Consider the following 25,352-nt stretch of genomic DNA (forward strand, 5'->3'; position numbering starts at 1 on the left):
AGGAATGGGAGGAGAAGAGAGAGAAAGGGGCTGGAAGGTTGGAAGAGAGAGGGAGGAAAGCAGAGAACACTGGAGTACAAAAGAGCAGTGAAAAAAAGAGAAAGAAAAGATTGTTTGAGGGAGTGTCACAGCCACCAAGTTGAAGAGAAATAAAAGAGAGCAATGGAGTATCTAGTGGCCATAAAAGGGCAACTGTCCATCTCCTAACAAACCAAATCTGGTCAGTCCCAAATATGGAAATGTTTTAGTTGAAATACAGAGCTTTTCTTCTGTGGAATACGAGCATAGATCACAATCAAATAATCTCACACTTGGATATCTACCACTGTGAGAAAAATCTGGTGAATTATTACATAAACTCTTTCCACATTTTGCTTCCTCAAAATCCAGGTTTTTCTAACAAAAAGAAACAAAAAAAAATCCCAACACTTTTATAGTTATTCTAGAGCTTCCGTCTCTGTAAAATAGGAAGGTTAATTGTTAGCAATCTGCAGAGCTGTTGTGAAGACTGGGTAAATCATTTGGTAAGGGAAATCTTGTAAGTGCAATATTGATTCAATGTTAGCATAACACACTCAGATATTCTTGGCCTTCAGATGTACCAATCCCCAACTCACAAGAGATCAGTGATGACAAATTTCTAGAAATTGAAATCATTTCAAAATAAGATTACCTTCTTATATATCTAGTTATTCTCTCAGTTTGTAAATTACGAGGCTGGTAAATAAGAGTATGACCTGTTCTGCCATAACAGGATAGATGCATGTCTTAAAAACTTAGTAGTATCAAAACTTCATTCATTTGACTAATATTTGCTGAATACCTGTTATGACTATTCACTGTCCCAGGGGATGGAGTTGTAGGAGTCAACAAAATAAGCAAAATCTGCTAATGAGGGTGGGGGAAAGAATAGATTTGGAAAGTAGACCAAGGATTGAAAATTGGCTCCCTACAGAAATAGTGACTGTTTATTTCAAATATGAATGCTTTCAGTGTGTTCTGCTTGCACCCAGTCACCCCCATTTTATAAGCATATTTGTGTTACTTATCTCTGGCCTATCCCTGCCCCAGGGCTAGAATTTCTCACTCAAGTTAGTTTTTCCACAGAAAATTCAACAATAAAGGAGTTTATTTAAAGTTAAATTTCATGCACATTTGATTAATCTAGCTGCTTAGCTGCGGCCACCAACACTTCTACAGGCATTTTTAATCCCCTCATCACCCTTGGGTGCCATCTCTGGCTACTGATCTCAGTTTGGGGCCAACTAAACTAGAATGCAGTTTAGTTTCCTTCTAAAGTACATTCTAGGAGAAGAAATTTACCAAAGAAAAAGAATACAAGCTGCTATCATGCATGATGACAACCAAAGGGAAGAGACAAAGCTTTGAAGAAACAAATTCCACAGAGAGACAACATAAAACCTTGTGCTTCCAACAGGATAACCAGCATGAGGTGGAAAGCGGTGACAACGAAGTGAGTAAACATAACTTAAGGGGAAAAAAAAGCAATCCTCTTATAATGCCAAAAAGCCAAACAACGCTATGGAAAAGAGTAGGAAGAGTTGGGAGAAGACAAGGGGTTAATGTGGAATAGGGGGAATCTGGTGAAACAAAGCAATAGAAAAAAATGAATTCAACTCTTCCATACTCTGAATCCATATGTTTTCATTTACTGCCTCCACCACTAAAGATGTATGCCTGCACACATCTGTACAAAGACAAGCAACCATCATCAGGGTAGTTAACACACTGATTGGGAGAGGTTATTTATCTTCTGTAATTTCAAAACATGATTTCTGAAGAGCATATCATGCCCAATTCAGAGAACTGAACTATGTACTTTGACTAAATTTCCAAGAACTTGCAGAAAAAGATGAATTATGCGTATTATCTTTTGTCCTCCTCTTTTGGCAAATAATTCTTCCATTTTTCAACTCCCAAGTGTAGAAAACTAATGTACAAATTCCACTGCTGTGAAACAATTTACCAGAAGTCTTCATCCTTTCACTGTTTTCTAAGGAGAAAGAAACTATATTTTAGACAATCTTAAAATATACATATGCTGATACCACCCTGCTTTGAAGCCTTATTTATTTTAAAATATTCACCAGAAACTCTGTGATCATCCTCAATGAATCTATAAAGCAAACATCTGCTGTTATGAGGACACTGCAGTAGGCACAGGAACTAATCCAAGAAAAATAAAATTTTAAATGTTAGTGAAGTCTTCACAAAAACAGAAGCTTTAACATTTGAACATTTAACTGCCTTCAATATTTGTAATGTATTTGATTTATGCTTAATTTTTTGCAACTTTAAATTTTATATTTGCCTTCTGAATTGAAGAAGCACCTATTATACAAACAAGTCCTAACATATAAAAAATGAAACTGAGAGGTTTTATTTTTCATTTTTTTGAGACAAGACTCTTGCTCTGTTGCCCAGGCTGGAGTGTAGTGCCATGATCTTGGCTCACTGCAACCTCCGTGTGCTAGATTCCAGTAATTCTCCTGCCTGAGTCTCCCAAGTAGCTGAGATTAACCGCATCTGGTTAATTTTTGGATTTCTAGTAGAGATGGGGTTTCACCATGTTGGCCAGGCTGGTCTTGAACTCCCGACCCCAGGTGATCTGCCCACCTCGGCTTCCCAGAGTGCTGGGATTACAGGCATGAGCAACTGCACTTGGCCTGAACTGATAGGTTTTAGTGTGCATCATCATTTTATTTGTATTTTCTTTTTATTTTATTAATTAATTAATTTTTTTTGAAACAGAGTCTCACACTGTCACCCAGGCTAGAGTGCAGTGGCATGACCTCGGCTCACTGCAACCTCCACCTCCCGGGTTCAAGAGATTCTCCTGCCTCAGCCTCCCAAGTAGCTGGGATTACAGGCGCCCGCCACCATGCCTGGCTAATTTTTGTATTTTTAATAGAGATGAGGTTTCACCATATTGGCCAGGCTGGTCTCGAACTCGTGACCTTGTGATCCACCTGCCTCGGCCTCCCAAAGTGCTGGGATTACAGGCGTGAGCCAAGACGCCCGGCCTATTTGTATTTTTTTTTAAACTGCATGAGTTTCTTCCATCAATGCAAAGCCAAGGGTAAATCCTTCCACAACTAGGATGTATTGTAAATTTCCTATGTATGAACCTTTAAATATTTACCAAGACAGGCGGGGGGCGGTGGCTCATGCTGGTAATCCCAGCACTTTGGGAGGCCAAGGCAGGCAGATCACGAGTTCAGGAGATTGAGACCATCCTGGCTAACACGGTGAAACCCCGTCTCTACTAAAAATACAAAAAATTAGCCAGGCATGGTGGCATGCGCCTGTAGTCCCAGCTACTCAGGAGGCTGAGGCAGAAGAATCACTTGAATCTAGGAGGCAGAGTTTGCAGTAGAGCCGAGATCACGCCACTGTACTCCAGCCTGGGTGACAGAGCAAGACTCCATCTCAAAAAATAAATAAAAATAAATACATATATATATTTACCAGGGCAAACAAACACATACACAAAACGATACAGCAACAAAACGATACAGCAACACAAAAACAAAACCAAAACAAAACGAAAGTTTTACAGCAAACTAACTGTACCATCAGAGATAAAAAAAAAAAAAAAAACTACTGATCTGGTAATATTTGTCTTAGATATCTGAAGCTTTTGTGGCTGAGGTCAGCTTGGCAATATGAATTTATTAGACTGAGTTTCATAGTTTTCCAGTTGGTAATCACTAGAAATTAGTCTCTGCAATCCCATACATACACATGCCACTGACACCGAAGTTTTCGAAAGGTATATATTGTGTGATACATTCAAAACATTTTCTATTTTGTTCTTTTCTGTTTCATTTGGGGGTTGGGGGTTCACGGGAGGCAGCAACTTACTAAACTGATTCCAGAGTGTGCTACCACTGGCAGTTTGAAAACCACTATCTATGAGTTGATAACCATCACAATGCATGCCAAGGGGCGAGATACTACATCACTCTACTTAATAAAACAGGCTTGGTTAGTGTTACTCAAAAGCCACTGCTGCTATGTTCTACTCTCTTTCTATTCCTTAGATATTCTCTAACAACTTTACTTCAAAAAATGAAAGTAAAAGATGGTAGGAGGACCCTTGAAAGTAATGTAGAGGATATGGCATAGCATTAGAAAGCATACTGAAACTTAAGCTGGTCACTGCCTCTCAGAAGGCAAAATAACACAAAACTAATACCACTTTTAAGGGACGTCAAAAAAAAAAAAAAAAAAAGGGACGTCTATGACTAAGGGAAACATACACTTAGTGGAGCTAAACAATATCCACATAAATGTGGATATATTTTATTTCAATCTTTTGATAAAACTAAAACAAGTTTTAAGAAATACATTCTTTTCTATATTCAATGCACTGATATTTTATTTTCTATTCTAATACATGCTTTAATGCTGGTCATAACCCACTGAATTTATTTCTTGACCAACTCATGAATGTGCTGAAGCCTGCAATTTGAAAAACACAGCTTTAGAAAACACACAAATCACCCCAGCAGGATAAGATGATCATGGATAAAGTAGCAGACTCCAGTGGCCACCTTCTTTCACTGATGAGAAAAAGCCCAAAAAATTGAAAACATCAGTCAAATAGTGATGGCTTATCTTACTCTAGGAATAACAAGACTCAGTCAGAGTAAGAAAAATGTAATAGCGCACCCTCTACAAAAAAAAAATCAAATCTGGCATTTAATAATCATCAACACTTAATCTGACACTGGCTTCCTACATGCCCAAACCTGCACTGTGTGTATATATATATATAATTATCTATATATAAATCATATTATATAATTATATAACAATATGCTTATTTTTCTAATATATAAATTTCTGGTTTTTTTCAAGTCATTCTTAGAACCTGTCACAATAACAAGAGAAGGATTAGATTTGAAATGCAGGTGAGGTGACCCCAGGATCTAAGTAAGCTCTTAACCACAAAGCTATAAAGACTTCCAAGCCGGGCACGGTGGCTCACACCTATAATCCCAGCACTTCGGGAGGCCGACATGGGCAGATCATGAGGTCAGGAGTTCAAGACCAGCCTGGCCAACATGAAACCCTGTCTCTACTAAAAATACAAAAAATTAGCTGGGCATGGTGGCTCGCACCTGTAATCCCAGCTACTGGGGAGGCTGAGGCAGGAGAATTGCTTGAACTGGGAGGCGGAGGTTGCAGTGAGCCGAGATCACACAACTGCACTCCAGCCTGGGCAACAGAGCAAGACTCCATTTCAAGAAAAAAAGAAAAAAGAAAAAAAAAAAAGTCTTCCAAAGAGAAAAGGACTTCCCAACTCTAGCTGTACATCAAAAACCTCTGTGGAGTTAAAACAAAACAAATGGATTCTCAAGTGCTACCCCAAAAAGAAATGTTAAAGTTGAGATAGCAAGTATTATAAAGAAACAATTTTGTAAACAATACACTGAACACTATCCTGAAACCATTATGTCCAAGAATATCTTTTTAGAGGGTGGATACTATTCTGTACCATCAGACATAAAATTCCTGATTGAACTGATTGACTGCCTTGGCTAATAAGCAGATGATTCTACCTTGGAACTTGATTAGATCACTGTCATTATAGACTAGAGTTTAATATAAAGCAGTTTCATCTTACTTTAACAACTAAATTCCATTAAGAATATAACTGCTAACATACCAAAAGGATTTTAACATTAAGGTAGACTGACAAAAATCATGGACTATACCAGCGTATTTCTATTGCACTTATCTACCCATGATTGATTTAAACCTGTCTTCCCAATATTGTTTCTTTTATTACCTAAAAGAGAGTTCTGAATCTGATGTAACATTAATTAATTCAGCATTCTTCACTCACTTCTACCACTCTTTAAAAAGAGCATTTAATACCAAACACACAGTACAAAAATCAGGTTTCCAAGATTTCGTATAATTAAGAAACTTTTCATTATATCACTCAAAATTTTATAAAAATAAAAACTTAAAAGGTTTTTGATTAAGTAGGTATTATGAAGACCAGAATTACTATACTAGTAACCACAAGTAACAGCAAAACTACATACCACAAACACATGAATAACTGCATACATACATTGTTAAATAAATAATAATCACAATATTAATTTTTTTAATTACTCATCTTTGGCCAGGCGTGGTGGCTCATGCCTGTAATCCCAGCACTTTGGGATGCTGAGGCAGGCAGATCACCTGAGGTCAGGAGTTTGAGACCAGCCTGACAAATATGGTGAAACCCCGTCTCTACTAAAAATACAAAAATGAGCAGGGCGTGGTGGTGGGCGCCTGTAGTCCCACCTACTGGGGAGGCTGAGACAGGAGAATTGCTTGAACCCAGGAGGTGGAGGCTGCAGTGAGCCAAGATGGTGCCACTGCACTCCAGCCTGGACAACAGAGCAAGACTCTGTCTCAACAAAAAAATAAATAAATAATAGGCTGGGCGCGGTGGCTCACGCCTGTAATCCCAGCACTTTCGGAGGCCGAAGCAGGTGGATCATGAGGTCAGGAGTTCGAGACCAGCCTGGCCAATATGGTGAAACCTCGTCTCTACTAAAAATACGAAGATTAGCCAGGTATAGTGGTGAGTGCCTGTAGTTCCAGCTACTCAGGAAGCTGAGGCAGAAGAATTGGTTGAACCCAGGAGGCTGAGGTTGCAGTGAGCCGAGACAGTGCCACTGCACTCCAGCTCAGACAACAGAGCAAGACTCCATCTCAAAAAGAAATAAATAAAAATAAAAAATAAATAAATAACTCATTTTCCTTTAAGTGAAAATTCTTTGTAAAAGAAAAAACTGTACTAAATGGCCCAAATAAAAATTGTTTTGTTTGGTCAAATTAGTACCCCAACTGAAGACTTCATCCAACTATTTCCTGTTCAGGCTACCATAAAATGACAGTTCTGTAGAGAACTAGCCTATGATGTAAAAGATAATTACAGAGTAATACATGAATAATCCCTAAACTATTTGGTGAATGAAATTACAGCCCATTACTATAAAAACTTAGGGAAAATATTTACAGTATCCTCCATAACCATATATCATAAAGGAAAAAGAAAATCCATGGGTTTTTGTAACAAAAAATACTACCATAAATCCATAATCACATCTATAATCAAAAGTTATATATCTTAAATATGCAATAACTAAATACAGAATAGCTTAAATATGCATTAACTAAATACAGAATCATGAGTGTTCATTCTATCCATGACCTTGGGGTCACTGGGAGATTTCTAAAGCATACCTTTTAATCCACGCCATGGTACTTCAAGAACATGTTAAGGTAAGTCACAGCTTGGAACACTTCGATGCACCTCAAAACACCTCAGCCAGTGTATCTGTATCATTCTCCTTTCGTTTTGAGATCATAATGGTTCTGAAGAACTATAATGCTTCCATTTGAATGATAGTCTCATAATTTCAATGACTTAAAAACAAAAACAAAAAATAAGGCCTTAAGTGTTGGTATGTTAAACTGCTAGTGCACTGTGTTAACTGCTGCCATGACTAAGAAAAACAAAAAAGCTGCTGCTACCACTGTGTAACACTGTCATTTTTAATGTGAACCCTCATATGAATGAGGAATAGAGTGACAGTCCTTGCTTTATTGAGATCTTTCTAGTAAAACCCCACAAATCTCTTTGCCCCAATTGTTTCTTCAATTTTCTTCTCAAGGAATAAAAATTACTTAAAACACTGGTCTGAAGACTTACTAGGTGCTACGTCTGCTTCTCAACGACCACTATTCTATTCTGTGAATGAGGGCCAGAAATCACCTGTACACCTGTCTAAAAGGAAACTGATTAATAGACTAGGCAGGGGATCCTTCAAACAATGCTCCTCCTGATGCTGATATTAATGAATCCGGTTAATTCCATGGACGTCATTAAACTGAAAACAGCTCCAGTTTCTAAAGATTACTTCTATAGTAGCATTCACAAAAATGAACAGACAGACGGCTAACCATCAAGTTTTACTGCCATTCTGTAATTGACTTGGCAGGTATCTGTCCCTTTCCTCCTAACCCCACCCCACCTTTCTTACATAAAAACATAAAAAATATTTCATTTTTAGAAATGGTATAGTAAGAAGTGTATGTATCACGTTTTAAATCTACTAAGAATTCACATTGCTTTTACGACAAGTGTGGCATCATGTAGCTACAAGAAAGAACACTCAAGCCACACAAAAACTGATAACTGATCAATAAATATATTCATTTACTGTCATAAAGCAATTTAAATTACTTTAGGATGACTGATAAGGCAAATTTTTAATACACGCAAGCCATAAAAAGAGCTTCCTAGGAAAGAAGTAGATGAGAAAGGTTCTGTTATACTCTAAGCGTGTGGAACAGCTTGTGTAAAGAATGAAGATGAAAGTTTCCCAGCTAGGGCTAAAAAGTATATGCTAAGGAGAAAATGAAACTATTTCCTGGTTGAAAGAGTAGATGTAACTGATGAAAATCTTTCAATCCACTGTCAGAAAAAATTACGTATTTTTAAGATTCACATTTACTGTAGATTGTGGGGAATGCAGACTACAAAATGTAGGTCACTCTTCAGAAAGCTGATAAGGGTGACAGAATTATATATAGGAAAGAACTCTACCAGAGTAGGTGGGAAGAAACTAATGAAGAACAGAAACAAGGGACCTGATCCAATGAAATCTCTGCCTGTAGCCACAACCATCTTTTCAAACTGATGATTTTAGCCCATTAGTCCATCCCTCTGGCCCCTTCCCATTCCTCCTTAAAACAACCTAATGGCTCTGAATGTGACACACACACACACACACACACACACACACACTCACTCACTCCTGAAAGGATATCACATTGTTTCCTACACTCTGCTCCTCCAGACAAATGTATTCTTCACAGAACTACAAATCTTTATCTTTAATTGCATTCTATTTTTATCTTCAGTAATGTGTATTAAAAACCCTTTGAGGCCAGGAGCAGTGGCTCATGCCTATAATCCCAGCACTTTGGGAGGCCAAGGCGGGTGGATCACCTGAGGTCAGGAGTTTGAGACCAGCCTGGCCAACATGGTGAAACCCTATCTCTACTAAAAATACCAAAAGAAAAACAAAACAAAACAAAAAAACACCCAGACATTAGCTGGTCACAGTGACGCGCGCCTGTAGTCCCAGCTACTCAGGAGGCTGAGGCAGGTACCGGGAAGCAGAGGTTGCAGTGAGCCGAGATCACACAACTATACTCCAGCCTGGGTGACAAAGTGAGACTGTGTCTCAAAAAAAAAAAAAAAAAAAAAAAAAAAAAAGCACCTACGAAACTGTCTAGAAAACATTCTGCTTCCGTGCTAGTTATTACAGTCTCTTTTCTTTACTATGCTGTGAGGTCCCAAGGGTATAACTTTTGTCTTTCATCTCTGTAAACCTATCATCACTTTACCACCAAAGCCCGCAACACAGTAGGCACTAGAAACTACTAAATATGTGAAAATGTTACGCACTGTACTTCAAATATATGATTTATAAGCTAAATATAGAAAGTTCATGATGCCAGGTATATCTGATATGCCATTAAACATAGTATGTACACAAATATTTGTTGAATGAACGGAAGAAAATATTTAGGAATGGCTCTTCCAGGCAGGATAGGGAAAAACACACATTCGCTGCTAAATGATATTAAGAATCTAAAATGATTTTTGGTATATCCAATCTTCCATTTTAAAATTAACTTATTTGGCGGACTATATTAATATTTTGAGAATTATATTTACATCAAAATTCACATTTATAATTCAAAACTTTGTATATATTAATACACTAAAAATACATTGTGATGCCAGTATCAAGGAGAGCAAAGGCTCTGAAAGCGGAAAAATTAAATTAACATAAATTAGGCCTACTTTTTTGATGACTAAATTCTGATTATTTTGTTTTGGTTTTGACTACTGAATTTACAACACACAATGTTTATGAAATTATGAGATCAAATAACTACTAGCAAACTACTGCTAAAGCATAAACTTCAAGAAAGTAGTTAGAAACAGATGCCAATAACTAATGTTTTTATAAACAGCCTCACATAGTAATCTGAAACGACAATAATGAAGGTGCTATAATGGTCATTGCAATACTGATTATTAGGAAAGGTTTGGGTATTTCTTTCCAACACAGGGGAATGGTTAAATTATGACACATCCATACAATGGAAACGTTCATTAAATAATACTGAAATAACATGGTAATATGTTAATTACATATGATTACCTAACTGTATATAGTATTTTCCTACATATTTCTGTATGTCTATTTATTCATTTTAATCAGGACAGAAATTTTAAAATACATTTAGTAAATATAAATACGTATGTTCCATGAGATCAAGAAAAATTTTCAGATGTGTACATTCCTGTACCTCCAGCACTTATGACAGCACCTTGACAAAGGTGTTAAGAGTGGCAGCAAAGCTTAAGAGAAGATTGTCTGGGTCTCATTCCTAGATCCTCTACTCACTAGCTATGAGACTTCAGGCAAGTTACTTAACTTCTAGGTGACTTACTTTCTCCTTTTGAAAAATTGGGATAAAAATAATGGAAGGGGGAAAAGACTTAATACATGTAAGGCACTTAGAACAATATCTGGAACATAGTGATGACACAGTGAACTGGGAAAGTGGGCAGCAGTGAACCCATTGCCTCAAACCTGAATAAATGAATGGACTTTTTTTTTTTTTTTTTTTAAAGAGACGGGATGTTGCTTTGTTACCCAGGCTGTAGTGCAGTGTGGCACAATTATGGCTCAACCATTGTGGAAGTCAGTGTGGCAATTCCTCAGGGATCTAGAACTAGAAATACCATTTGACCCAGCCATCCCATTACTGGGTATATACCCAAAGGACTATAAATCATGCTGCTATAAAGACACATGCACACGTATGTTTATTGCAGCAATATTCACAATAGCAAAGACTTGGAACCAACCCAAATGTCCAACAACGATAGACTGGATTAAGAAAATGTGGCACATATACACCATGGAATACTATGCAGCCATAAAAAATGATGAGTTCGTGTCCTTTGTAGGGACATGGATGAAACTGGAAAACATCATTCTCAGTAAACTATCGCAAGGACAAAAAACCAAACACCGCATGTTCTCACTCATAGGTGGGAATTGAACAATGAGAACTCATGGACACAGGAAGGGGAACATCACACTCCGGGGACTGTTGTGGGGTGGGGGGAGGGGGGAGGGACAGCATTAGGAGATACACCTAATGCTAAATGACGAGTTAATGGGTGCAGGAAATCAACATGGCACATGGATACATATGTAACAAACCTGCGCAGCCTCAACCTCCTGGGCTCAAGTAATCCTCATGCCTCACTCAGCCTCCTGAGTAGCTGGAACTATAGGCATGCACCACATACCCCACCAACTTTCTTTGATGGGGTCTTGCTATGCTGCCAGGCTGGTCTCAAACTCCTGGCCTCAAGTGATCCTCCTGCCTTGGCCTCCAAAATTGCTGGGATTATAGGCATGAGGCACTGCACCTGGACTGAGTGGACTGTTTTTAAAATACAGAAAGAAATGTTAGTAAAGTCACCTGTGCGGGAACTCAAAGACTAGAACATATATTACATCTTCACTGTTTTGGACACTTCAAAGTGCACGTAATTTTGTACCTATTACACTTCCTTATCATAATCCAATCACCATATATTAAGAATCTCAGGTCTTCTATTAACTTTATACTAAACCTTTGACCATTATGGTACTTACTACTAGTAGGATACATATTTTATGCTATTTTTCCAATGGTCATAATATATTTGCACAGTACAGGCTGGGCATGGTGGCTCACGCTTGTAATCCCAGCACTTTGGGAGGCCGAGGTGGGCGGATCACGAGGTCAGGAGATCGAGACCACGGTGAAACCCCGTCTCTACTAAAAATACAAAAAAATTAGCCGGGCGTGGTGGCGGGCGCCTGTAGTCCCAACTACTCGGAGAGGCTGAGGCAGGAGAATGGCGTGAACCCCGGAGGCGGAGCTTGCGATGAGCCGAGATTGCGCCACTGCACTCCAGCCTGGGCGACAGAGCAAGACTCCATCTCAAAAAAAAAAAAAAAAAATATATATATATATATACACACACATATATTTGCACAGTACAATGTACAGTCTTCTGTAATCATCCTTTTAACAACCAACACTATTTTGTAACAATGGGTCCATATAAGAGTGCAGTGGTTTGTAGAGTTTTATCAAACTCAATTTTATTATATTCATTCTTTAATAACTAGGCAATTTACTCTCTAATCATTAAAATATATATATATACATATACACACACACACACACACACACACACACACACACACACACACAGAGAATACCCCTTCAAAAACATACAAAAAACACCTGAGCATAAATAACCCAAGTGTACCTCCCAATGAGTGGATTTTAAAATGTGGTATATGCATAGAATGGAATACTATTCTGCTTTAAAAAGAAACAAAATTCTGACAACACTACATGGATGAACCTTGAAGACATTATTGTAAGTGAAGTAAGCCAGTCACAAAAAGACAAACACTACATGATTCCACTTACGTGAAGTGCCCAGAGTAGTCAAATTCATAGAGACAAAAAGAATGGTGGTTACCAGGGACCTGGGCGGCAATGGGGAGTTATTATTTAATGGGTTTGGAGTTTCAGTTCGGGCAGATGAAAACAGCTGTGGAGACGGATGGTAGTGATAGTTGCACAGCACCGTCAATGTACTTACTACCACTAAACTGTACAATTTAAAATTGTTTAAATGGTAAATTTTATTTATGTATATTTTGCCACAATAAATAAACTGAACACACCTGATGAGATACATAAATAGTGGATAGTAACTTACTTTTTTCCTTATATTTTGACAAATTTTCTAAATATTTCCTTTGTTTTACAAATCGAACCTATTTCTCCTATTTCTATCTTCGTTAAGTGGCACTACTCATCCTTCTAGACAGCCACAACATTCAACCATTTTCCTTCCCATCCTAAGCCAAGTCTTACAAACTGATTTTAACTCTGTAACACTACTTGAGTCTGATGCCTTTCTTTTATTTATAATGCCTCGGCCTTCATTAAGTTGTTCCTTACAGCACAGGATCACTGTAACAGTCCTATAATCACCTATCCTCAAAAGCCTAGCCTTCACAATTATCACTAGCTATTTTCTTGAAATAAAGCTCTAGTTTTAAAACCTGTACAAAGGGCTCCACTGTTTCTTCGAATTTAAAGCTCTAAGCAAAACATCAAAAAATACTTTTTTGTCTGATCTAACCTACCCTTTTGGGCTCACCTTCACAAGACCCTTCTGCTTCCCATACTCTACACCAGATTCTTTACTCCCTTTTTCCTCACCATCCCCACCAGGCTCTGCTACCTCCATGCTTGTATGCACACTTCCCTATGTGGAATCCTCTTCCTTCCAACTTCGAATGGTATCTATTCGATTCTCAGACACTGCTATATGATAAAAGAAACATAAGAACAACTTGGCAGTATCTATCAAAAGTATAACTGCACATATCCTTGCAACTAGCAATTTCACTTCTAAGTATCTGTCCTACAAAAATACTCAAACATACAGGACATGAAGATATTCACTGCAGTGTTGTTTCTAAAAGAGAAAAACGTCTAGTTGGGCACCAAATGGGAACTGGCTAAATATACTGTTACAACTATATTATGGATATGGAATACTACACAAAATTATGAGGCGGACAACCCTAAATATACACTGATAAGAAAAGAACTAAAGAAGAATTATAAATTTTAAAAGTAAAGATAAAGAAAACCCAAACCGTATTTATACACTTTTATGTATTTTTAAGTACACAAAGAATTTGGGAGAATATATTCAAATTTGTAACAGTGATTATCTCTGAGGAAATGAAATATGTGCAACATTTCAAATGCGTTACAAACAGACAGGAAGAAGCTAAACAGATTCACTCTCCTACTTTCTCACTCCCAGTCTATTTGGCCTGATCTAGCTCCGACTCTACTTAGCTACTGATACAGAACTTAAGCTGAATGGCAGTAGCTACACACAGCCCAAGTGCATGTGCAGCCTGTCTTGGCAGACTTACCTAGGCCACAAGCTCCCTAGCTAAAAGTACTCACAGCTGCCAGTGACACATTCTGCAGGTCCAGCTCTAGCAGAGGTGAGAAAATAGCCACATTCTTACTGGGACTCTACTCAGGCTTACCTTTCTACTGATGTTCTGTTTTCTTCCAGTTAAAGGAATGTTTACCAACACTGGGCACTCGTGGTTTTTGAACAAATTCATCTCTAACAAGAACCACATCCTGAATTGGCAGGAGGGTCAGAGGACAGTCAGTACTCAGGTATTCCTTAACAAAATCTCTTGCCCCCAAATTTCCAGAATTCATCTTCCTCTAACATAGTTAAAAAGTTTAAAACTGAGAGGTGGAAGAAGAAATCCCTTCCTGAAGCTGTCACTGGAATCCCCAGTCTGAATTAACCATTCCCTCTTCTTGTGTACCTCAATGCTCCTTGGGAAATGCCTGTTATATGAGCTATGGTGTTCTTCCTTATAGTTTGTGTAAGTGTACCTGCAGTCCCCAGTGAGGCACAAACTATCAAGGACCAGACTGTCTTCACTTATCTTTTATACAACTCAAGGTGTTCAAAGTTCTTATCTGTTAATGAGGCTTTTTTGTTGGGGGGAGAGGGGTTAGGGTTTTGATGTTTTGTTTTGTTTTAAGAGATGGGGTCTTGCTCTGTTGCCCAGGCTGGAGTGCAGTAGCACAGATCATAGCCCACTGCAGCCTTGACCTCCTGGGGCTCAAGGGATCCTCCTGTGTGGCTGGGACTACAGACATGCACCCCCACACCCATTTTTTTTTTTTTTTTTTGATAGAGATGAAGTCTTGCTATGTTGCCCAGGATGGTCTCAAATTCCTTGACACATTCAATCCTACCTTGGCCTTGTGAGATTACAGGTGTGAGCTACCACACTTAGCCTTGTAATAGGTTTTTAAGAAATGTCTCCTGAGTAGAATTTAAAATAGTTCAGTGTATGATGTTTGACAAGTTCACAGATGGGATGTATTTAACTTCAGAATAAAAATGTTAGTACACAGCCTAGGCAACAAAAAGTAAAATATATATATAGTCGGGCCATATGGCACACACCTATAGTCCCAGCTCCTGGGGGAGTAGGGGGAGGTGGGCAGTGGCTGAGGTAGGAAGACTGCTTGAGTCTAGGAGGTTGAGGCTGCTGTGAGCCATGATCTCACCACTGCACTCTACCCTATACAAGAGAAAACAAGACCAAAAAAAGATGGCAGGAGACAATATTAAATCAAATAAGAAAAACAAGTTTTAAACGAAGTTCTATTTCAAATTATTTCATTAAATGAGAGCTTTGAGCTGGAAGACAGAATATAAGCCTGAAAAACCACTACATGTCACAGGCAAAGTAGAAAAGTATAAAAATTTTTAATGGCATTTAAATAGAAAACAGTCCATCTCTATTTGTACCCAAAGGAAAAAAGCCTGTATCCCCTTTACATCACAATGATCTAAATACAATTACGGTTTCTGTATACTGTAATTATTTGATCAGTTTCCCACGTAAAATCTCTTTGCCGGCCAGGCACAGTGGCTCATGCCTGTAATTGCAGCACTTTGGGAGGCCAAGGCGACCCGATTATTTGAGGTCAGGAGTTTGTGACCAGCCTGGCCAACATGGAGAAACCCCGTCTCTACTAAAAATACAAAAATTAGCTGGGTGTGGTGGCATGAGCCTGTAGTCCCAGCTACTTGGGAGGCTGAAGCAGGAGAATCGCTTGAACCCAGGAAGTGGAGGTGGCAATAAGCTGAGATCGCACCACTGCACTGCCGGGGTGACAGAGCAAGACTCCATCTAAAAAAAAAAAAAAGAAATCTTTTTGCCAATAAATAAAAATACAAATTTCTAATTTACTACATTTTGTATGTTTTCCTTGTGATCTATATTTGATGGTAAAACAAAAATCCTGCCTTCTAGTAAATATTTTGTATTTAAATAAAATAGGGATATAAAAATAACACGAAAACATTAAGCTTGCTGAAAACAGTCCCTGGTGGCTGTATATATTATATCATGGTCTAAAGAACACTGGCAGGGCACAGTAGCTTACACCTGTAATCCCAGCACTTTGGGAAGCCAAGGCAGGCGGATCACCTGAGGTCCAGGAGTTCAAGACCAGCCTGACCAACATGGTGAAACCCCACCTCTACTAAAAATACAAAAAATTAGCCAGGCGTGGTGGTGGGTGCCTGTAATCCCAGCTACTCGGGAGGCTGAGGCAGGAGAATTGCTTGAACCCAGGAGGCAGAGGTTGCAGTGAGCCAAGATCACACCACTGCACACCAGGTTGGGCGCGACAGAGCAAGACTCCGTTTCAAAAAAAAAAAAAAAAAAAAAAAAACAAAGAATACTGTGAATTATAAGAACAATTGCAAATAAGATTTATTAGTATATTTGAAGTATAAAAAGGTTGTCTAATATTTTAAATGTATTATCTCACTTATTTACTACCAAACCTATGAGATAGGCATCATAATTACATTTTATAGACACACAAACTGAGATTAAAGTTCTGAAGTAACTTGCAGGAAGAGCCATTTAAGTGGTAGAACCAGAATTCAAAGCCTGCTCTCTGATTCCAAAAACAAATACCTGCCACTGCATGCATTTAACAAATCATATCAAAACAAAAAGTTTGTTCTGATATAATGTATGTTTCCTTGCTGTGATCTGCTGCATAGGCAGCTAGTAATAGGGGAATGAGGTTGACATAAATGAAAATCATGTTACTTCACGGACAATTTTTCCTAGCATATTAATGTTTTGAAGCAACTGGAAATAAACTTTTCATGATTAAAGAAAAAAACCTTAGCAACAGATGAATATTTTAAGAAAAAAGGCTGAAAATATACAAGTGCCTTTCTTTGTTGCAAGTAGTAGCTGATGTAGTAGCTTCAGGAATTGCTACACTTTCCACCGGGTTTTGCTATACTTTCCTTTCCACTGGATTTTTTAGGAATTGCTACACTTTTCACTATTTAACAAAGCTAGCAGTACATAAGAAGCCGGAAAGCAAAAACAAACCTTACTAAAACAATGGATTCATGATGAAGGCTACATGCTGGATTAGATTTTAATTTTAATGAAAATGGTCTCTAAGAAGCAATGTCCTCCCGGAATTTACATGGCAGTATAACAGACTTCTGCAGGCATTAGACAAAACAAGCCCTATGAACCTTCAGTACCCACGGTCCTACCAGAACACCATGGATAGTTTTTGTTTGGTTTTGTTTGAGGTTTTTGTTGTTGTTGTTGTTGTTGTTTGAGACAGAGTCTCACTCTGTGGCCCAAGCTAAAGTGCAATGGCGCGATCTGGACTCACTGCAACCTCCGCCTCCCAGGTTCAAGTGATTCTCCTTCCTAGGTCTCAAGCTCCTGACCTCAGGTGATCCACCCACCTCGGCCTCCCAAAGTGCTGAGATTACAGGTGTGAGCCACCACGCCCAGCCTTGATTGAGTTTTTAATGATGTGAGTGCCATGGTCTGAATGTTTGTGTCCCCCTTACAAGAGGTATGTTGAAATCCTAACCCCTAACATCACAATATCAGGAGGGAAGCCCTCTGGGAGGTGATTAGGTCATAAATGCACAGCTCTCATGAATGGGATTAGTGTCCTTATAAAAGAGGCTTGAAAGAGATCCTTCTCCCCCTATTCCACCATGTGCAGATACAGCTAGAAGACACCATCTATGAACCACAGCAGGGACCTTCACCAGACACTGAATCTTCTGGCACCTTAGTCTTGGACTGTGAGAAATAAATTCTACTGCTCATAAGCTACCTAGTTTACAGTATTCTGTTATAGTAGCCCAAATAGACAAAGACAGTAAGGTAAATTTCCATTATATAGAGAAAATAATGCTAAAACTGCTACCATTAGGACAAGGATGCAGAAGTATACATTAATGCTACTCTGAATTGAAAACAATTTAAATACACAAAGATCAATGTCAGTTCACTGTGATCCCAAAGTAGGTATGAAAGGGAACTCCACCATAACCACACACCTCCCTCCGACCCAAAGCAGCTCTTAGCACACACAGTTTCTCAATAGAACATCCAGAAGTTAATAGCCATGGAAAGTGACCCTACTGCATAAGCTGTATAAAACTAGCAGTGGGGCCTATCTGGCATGCACATATTTCCAAGTACATAAACGTACTATCAAAACAGAAAGCTCATACAGGAAGGTATACATAGTTGTAGAGAAAACAAGTAACATATAGCAGCTATTTTGATAGATACCATTGTCCTGTATTGTTCATAACATAAAAAGCATTCTCAAGGCCAGGGATGGTGGCTCAGGCCTGTAATAACAACACTCTGGGAGGCCAAGGCAGGAGGAAGACTTGAGTTCACAAGTTCAAGACCAGCCTGGGCAACATGGTAAGACCCTCTCTCTACAAAAAATATAAAAATTAGCCAGGTGTGGTGGCACACACCTGTAGTCCCATCTACTCAGGAGGCTGAGGTGGGAGGATTGCTTGAGCCTGTGAGGCAGAGGTTGCCGTGAGCTGAGCCTGGGCGACAGGGCAAGACCCAGTCACCCACCCCCCCACCAAAAAATAAAGCATTCTCAGAAAAATTGTCCCAAGTGATGCCTGGAGACCTCAAAAACTTCTGCGTCTTCTTCCTGTTAGTATGAATATTTGCCTTCAGGACTCCCTAATTCCCTTTTACTATCTCAATATCCTAGGTATCTATGTTCCTCAAGTGTCAGAGAGCACGCACTAATGTACACAATGTTTCCACATATACTTTTGAAATCCACAGGATGGGCCAGGGAGTTGGCATATTAAAAGGTAGAGCAAAATAATCTCAAGTAATTTTTTCAGGTAACCCAAACTTAATGTATATAATATATAATATATAATGTATATAATATAGTGTTCCATTATTGGAATGCTAAGCTTGTGGGAGTTATTTATATCCTACTGCTCAAGGCTATCACCAAGGCTATCGCACACAAAAAATTTTGCAACCTATGGCATAAATGGGTTAAAACCATGTTTCCTACCAAGAATTGGCTAACCTGAGATTTGTTTAAACCTGTCACCATGCAAAATCCAGAAGCCATAAAAGCAAATCATTCATTTATATGTAGCCTCATCTCACAACCTCATACCTAAAACTTGTTTCCCATATTAAATGATGGCAACCCTGTAATTACCATTGCTCAGGCCAAAAACCAGGGAATCATCTTTGAATCCTGTCTTTACTTCACATGCCACATCTAATCCAGGCATACTCTGCCTACAGGTCTTTACATTTGCTGTTTCTTCTTGCTAGAATGTTATCTCCCTTATATGCCCTCCATCCTCACCTCTTAATGTCCTTTAATCAACTGTTCACCTATCGTATGTCTGTAGGTTGTAGGTTTTTTGTCCCAAGCAAGGTTTATGGTCATAATTTTCAATTCAGTACTTTGGAAAACTTCACTAAATTTAACTATGTATGTTCAGATGTCTCTTTTTAAGGTTTATTTTATATAATAGTGTAAGATAAATAGCCAAATACCTTGAGGAAAGACTTGTCCTTCCTGTCATGGCAGAAAAACTGAAATATGACTTGGGAAATCATATGGACATAAACCAAAATGTATTTTTCTGTGAGCAAATTACTGTATAAATAAGCACATAAAAAGCTGTTGAGGATCATAGGGCAGAATGGGGAAACTAGTATTAGAAAAATTACCTAGTGTGAGAAATTTGCCATAAAGTTGGTAGTACAAATCATTTTTCTACTATACCTTAGTTTATAGTCTTTGCTGGCTTCTTAATGAAATATAAAAATTTGTAAGAAAGTATCTACAGGAAAACATTCTCAACTACAAATTCATTCCACAGTTAAAATTTACTATGTCTTACACAACAGGCACTCTTGTAGGTTCAGAGCTAGAGCACTGAACAAAAAGACAAGGTCTCTGTCTTCATGGAGGGAGCTTCTTGACTTCTTTAATAAAAGCATTTTATGAAATAACAGTGAGAGCATTATCTGCTATGCAAGTAGCTGCTTTAACTGAAATAAAACAATTTCTGTAGAAAGGGTACTGCAATTCCATCACACAAGACATTCATTCATTCCATCTTACATTAGCAAGACAAGAAATTAAAGGCAGAATGGCACAAAGTACTGCCGATGTAATAGTTACTTTTATAAAACAATACATCATCATGAGACTGAAAGTAACCATGAAAATCTCTTATACCACATGGAGGTCTGCTGTTTATCTCCTGGTAAAGCACTTAGAAGTAAAAGTGTTGTGAAACTTGATGAGTTACTCATTTTCTCTATGCAAAAAGGTCCCCAAATCAATTACTTTTCCTGTGAAGACAAATAGCTGCCTGTAGTATGCTACCTAGTAGACATGTCTGTAAATCAAAATACTTAAGCATGGCATTTAAACAATAGCTTTTCAGCTAAGAAAATCACTTACTTATATCAAAATAAAATGAACTTGGACCCAGTCCTTTGAATGACTCTATCGCAAAGTATTAAAAAGTGATATTCAAATAAAAAAGATAAAAAGAAGTGATATTCAAACACATTGTTCTCACTAAAAGCTACATGTGAAGATTGGCCAGGCACAGTAGCTCATGCTTGTAATCCCAGCACTTTGGGAGGCTGAGGTGGGAGGATCACTTGTGTCCAGAAGTTTGAGGCCAGCCTGGGCAACATAGCAAGACACCATCTCTACAAAAAAAATTTTGAAAACGTTAGCCGGGCATGGTGGCTCATACCTGTAGTGCCAGCTACTCAGGAGGGTGAGGTGGGAGGATGGCTTGAGCCCCCGAGGTCAAGGCTGCAGTGAGCTGTGATTACGCCACTGCACTCTAGAGCCTGGCAAGTGCGCGAACGCACACACGCGCGCACACACACACACACACACACACACACAAACTTGTGATGATAAAATGAGTTCCTGCCATTAACTATTAAAAACATCTTTAAAACTCTGTTTACAGACCAGGCATGGTAGCTAACGCCTATAACCTCAACACTTTGGGAGGCCTAGGTAGGAGGATAACTAGAAGCCAGCAGTTTAAGACCAGCCTGAGAAACATACTGAGACTCTGTGTCTACAAAAAATTTTAAAAATTTGTGGGCCATGATGTCACATGCCTGTAACTCCTATCTACTTGGGAGACTAGGGCAGAAGGATGGCTTGAACTCAGGAGTTCAAGGCTGCAGTGAGCTATGATCATGCCACTGCTCTCCAGTCTGAGTGATAAAGTGAGACCTTGTCTCAAAAAAAAAAAAAAAAAAAATCAAAAATCAAAAAACAACCAAACTTTTTGCTGTTGAGGTGAAAAGCTTTGTTTACCTCATCTTTATCACAATATTTTTTAACATTTCAAATTTATGTACATATTTCAGTATATTGGTACAGTACAATATGATAATCACATATATTGGGGCACATGCTAACTTTCCACTTACTGATAAGAGCAAGCAATCAAAAGTCTAGAGGCAATTAGTTAAAAGAAAAGAAAAAGAAACTGATGTATGTGCCACATAGCTCTTACAGTATATGAATAAAGATCCCAAAGACAAGTAATATCTTTGGCTTCACAGTAATAAACCAAGTCCATCACCTCATTTAGTATTAGAAGGACTGAGCAAAAATATGAAAGAATCAAAACACAAACATCACCCCCCCAGGAGACAAACACAGACTATTTTTTCTGATTAAAATGAAACAGCAGGCTGGGCACAATGATGGCTCAGGCCTGTAATCCCAGCACTTTGGGAGACCGAGGCAGGTGGATCATCTGAGGTCAGGAGTTCGAGACCAGCCTGGCCAACGTGGTGAAACCCCATCTCTACTAAAAATACAAAATTAGCCAGGTGTGGTGGCGTGTGCCTGTCGTCCCAGCTACTCGGGAGGCTGAGGCAGGAGAATGGCGTGAACCTGGGAGGCGGAGCCTGCAGTGAGCTGAGATCACGCCACTGCACTCCAGCCTGGGCGAAAGAGCTAGACTCCATCTCAAAAAAAAAAAAAAAAAGGAAAAAGAAAAAAAAAGGAAACAGCAGATGTAGAAAAGACTCTAAAAGAGAATCAAATTGGTAAATGTCCTCTTGGTCACAGAATTACTGAATGTGTGCCACTTTCAGTAACCCCCTTTTAATTCAGGCTTTTCATTAACATGAAAAGCAGCACAAGGTTACAGAAAAGGCAGCAATAGGAGTTAACAATAAAAGTTTCATCTCTTCCCTCTTCGTGTGTTCCTTCCAATCAGCATCTAAACATATCAAGCCTATTCCATCTTCAAAGCTCTACCTCAACACCTATGGCTCCACTCCCACTCTCCATGTTCTTAAAAAAACTGCTCTTAGAAGAGTTGCATACTTCCTCACCTCCAACTCCTCAACCACAGTAAGATCTCACCAGTTCTTGCCACGGTCTCTGAAATCCTAAATCCAATGAACATTTAAACTTACCTCACCCTCACTGCAGCATTTGACACCAATGACCAGTGTACCTCCTTCTAGAACTCTGTTTTCATTGTTGTAAAGCTCTACTGTTGAGGCTTTTATTCTACCTTGTTTGCTAACAGTTTTCTTTTAATTGCTTCTATACCTCTACCCATTCCTTAAATTTTGGTGCTTGCCAAGTCTGTCTCTGCCTAACTCTATCCAAGAGATATTGCCCACTCCCAAGGTTCTAATTAGCATCTACCAGTCTTCAAGTACACATTTCTGATCCTGACCTCTCTCTCTCGAGCTCCAGAATCACCACGTATAACTGGCCACTGGGTATCTTCATCTAGCTCTCTCACAAGAACCTCAAAGTCGACATGTTCAGAACCAAAATCTTCTCCCCAAACTAACTCAACTCCTCTACCGTGCCTTTTACCTCAGGGCCACCTCATTTCAACAAATGGTGCCACTGTTCCCCTGGCAACATGTGTAAAGCATCAGAATTTTTTTCCTTCTTGACAAATTTTATTTATTTATTTATTTATTTTTTGAGATGGAGCCTCGCTCTGTCACCCAGACTGGAGTGCAGTGGTGCAATCTCGGCTCACTGCAACCTCCGCCTCCTGGGTTCAAGTGATTCTCCTGCTTCAGCCTCCCAAGTAACTTGGACTACAGATGCATGCCGCCATGCCCAGCTAATTTTTGTATTTTTAGTAGAGATGGGGTTTCACCACATTGGCCAGGCTGGTCTCAAACTCCTGACCTCAGGTGATCCACCCGCCTCGGCCTTCCAAAGTGCTGGGATTACAGGCGTGAGCCACAGCGCCCGGCCAATACAGCCTGTTTTTAGAATCCTAATGATAAAGGAGTTAAGAAGATATTACTTAGGCAGATAGTGAGGGTATGGAGTCCTCAGTAAGGTTTTCCTGTTAATGAAAAGCAGCCCCAAATCATTTTCCTTTCTCACAAAGAGCAGACTGTAAAATCGAGCTACAGACACAGATGCCGGCAGTTGTGCCAATCATGTTCAAAATAGCGGCTACATCTTCCCTTCTCTGTCAGCCATGTGTACAGTAAGGAGTAGATAAGATGGCACCTGCCAAGGGGAAAGTTTACTTGCATAATAAGATTAGGCAGCCAGCCTTCTCCGCTGTAAACGTCATACCTGATCGAACCAATCTGTGAGCCCTATGTAAATCAGACATCCCCTCCTCCAACCTGACTATAAAATCCAGTACATCCGCAGTAGCCAGTCTTTTCCTCTCTGGAAGTCCCCTCTCTCTCACTAGAGAGAAAGCTGTTTTCCTTTCTCTTTCTCTTTCTTTAGCCTATTAAACCTCCACTCCTGAACTCCTCGCACGTGTCCATGTCCTAAATTTTCCGGGTGTGAGACGATGAACCCCCAAGTATTTACTCCAACAATGTGGCCGCTTCACTAATACTTGACTATTTTTGAAATTTCACTAGCATAAATATACATGTAGATTCCCAATTTGTGTTTGTGTGTGTGTGTGTTTTAATTTTCAATGGGAGAAGAAAAACAGACATTTTAAAAAGAGAAAGATTAGTAACAAGTGAAATCTCCAAAAAAGCTTCATTATAGAGCTTAGAAAAGATGTGATTTTGTCATTTTAAGCCCCAGCATCACTGCATTCTCTGAAAATCTTCCCCATACACAATAGAATCCTATCCTTAATTCTAACAAAAACCTACCATTGCCTCAAAGTATGGGATGGGGTAGTCATCTGACTAAGCAGAAATGAAAATACCACGTAGATGACAGAGTCAATGAGAGTTAAAAAGTAGAAGTAGCAGCTTGGGAATCCCTGAGAGTACAACTGAGGCAGAAAGATAACAAAAGGGGACTTGTGATAAGAAAAGTAAAGTACTAGCTACCAGGCGATTCCTCTCATTGGAACAGACTACTCTCCCCAGGGATGTAGGAACTATATACACTTACAATTTTGGAAGCTCTCAAGTTCACTAAGTCATATTAATATTTACATCATATTCTGTTACCAGGTGTGATCTTTCAAAAGTATACTGAGTTGGTGTGATTAGGAAATCATCCAACATAAACACGAACCTCAGTAGGCACTTTTGGGGACCAATACTAGGAAAGCCATCTGTTTGCTGGAAATAATATTTCTACTTCCCTAGTGACTACAGCTATCTATGACAACTGGGAAATCCCAAGAGAGGATAAGAAATTTTAACTGCCTCAACACTTTAATTACTCATATAAGCTGTCCAAGAACTTAAAGATAAATGTTACACAAAGAGATCTCTAGCCCCCTAATATTTTTTGGCTAATTATTCCACTGGTAGTCTACATCTGCTCTGCTATAATTTGGTTATGAATCAGAAATAACTCACTGGAAAACTTTTATACCTCTTATAAAGTGACTATGAATAATAACCACGATTCACAAAAATGGTTATTTTAATGTGCACAAAAATCCTCATGAAAACATATCCCACACAAAAGAACAGCTGTTACTGTCAAAGTTTAAGCTCTTTTGTAGGAAGAATGAGACTAAATTTAACAAAATTTTTAAAATGTTTAAAAATAAAGCAGCAGCTAATTTTAAGCAGCACATTCAACCTGTATTTTTTTTAAAATCTTCAATATGAACATCTTATGATCAGGAAACATGTTAAGCATTGCCTTTAAGAAGAATGTGAATCTATTATGATGAGATTCATACATATAAACAGTTCAGAGATTTGCAATATACATTCTAACACCAGAAATACTGACCA

The 25,352-nt window shown here is 38.8% G+C and overlaps 1 protein-coding gene across 9 annotated transcripts in view; it reads right to left on the bottom strand.

Annotated features, from left to right (window-relative positions):
* The window catches only part of RBPJ (recombination signal binding protein for immunoglobulin kappa J region), a 115,701-nt gene that overhangs the window by 66,060 nt on the left and 24,289 nt on the right, over window positions 1-25,352 (bottom strand). For 3 of the 9 annotated variants that reach the window (XM_032136112.2, XM_032136109.2, XM_032136111.2), the window contains exon 2: window positions 7,279-7,461. The exons of 4 other annotated variants lie outside the window; for them this stretch is intronic. In XM_032136112.2, the coding sequence (XP_031992003.1) occupies window positions 7,279-7,295 (17 nt within the window). In that variant the 5' untranslated portion in view covers window positions 7,296-7,461. Of the gene's footprint in view, window positions 1-2,108; window positions 2,129-7,278; window positions 7,463-25,352 lie in introns of those variants that run through there. 2 more of the 9 variants (XM_032136110.2, XM_032136116.2) reach the window with 2 other exon arrangements.

Source organism: Hylobates moloch, unplaced genomic scaffold (assembly GCF_009828535.3).
Source record: "Hylobates moloch isolate HMO894 unplaced genomic scaffold, HMol_V3 SCAFFOLD_17, whole genome shotgun sequence".
In the NCBI taxonomy this organism is placed as follows: domain Eukaryota; kingdom Metazoa; phylum Chordata; class Mammalia; order Primates; family Hylobatidae; genus Hylobates; species Hylobates moloch.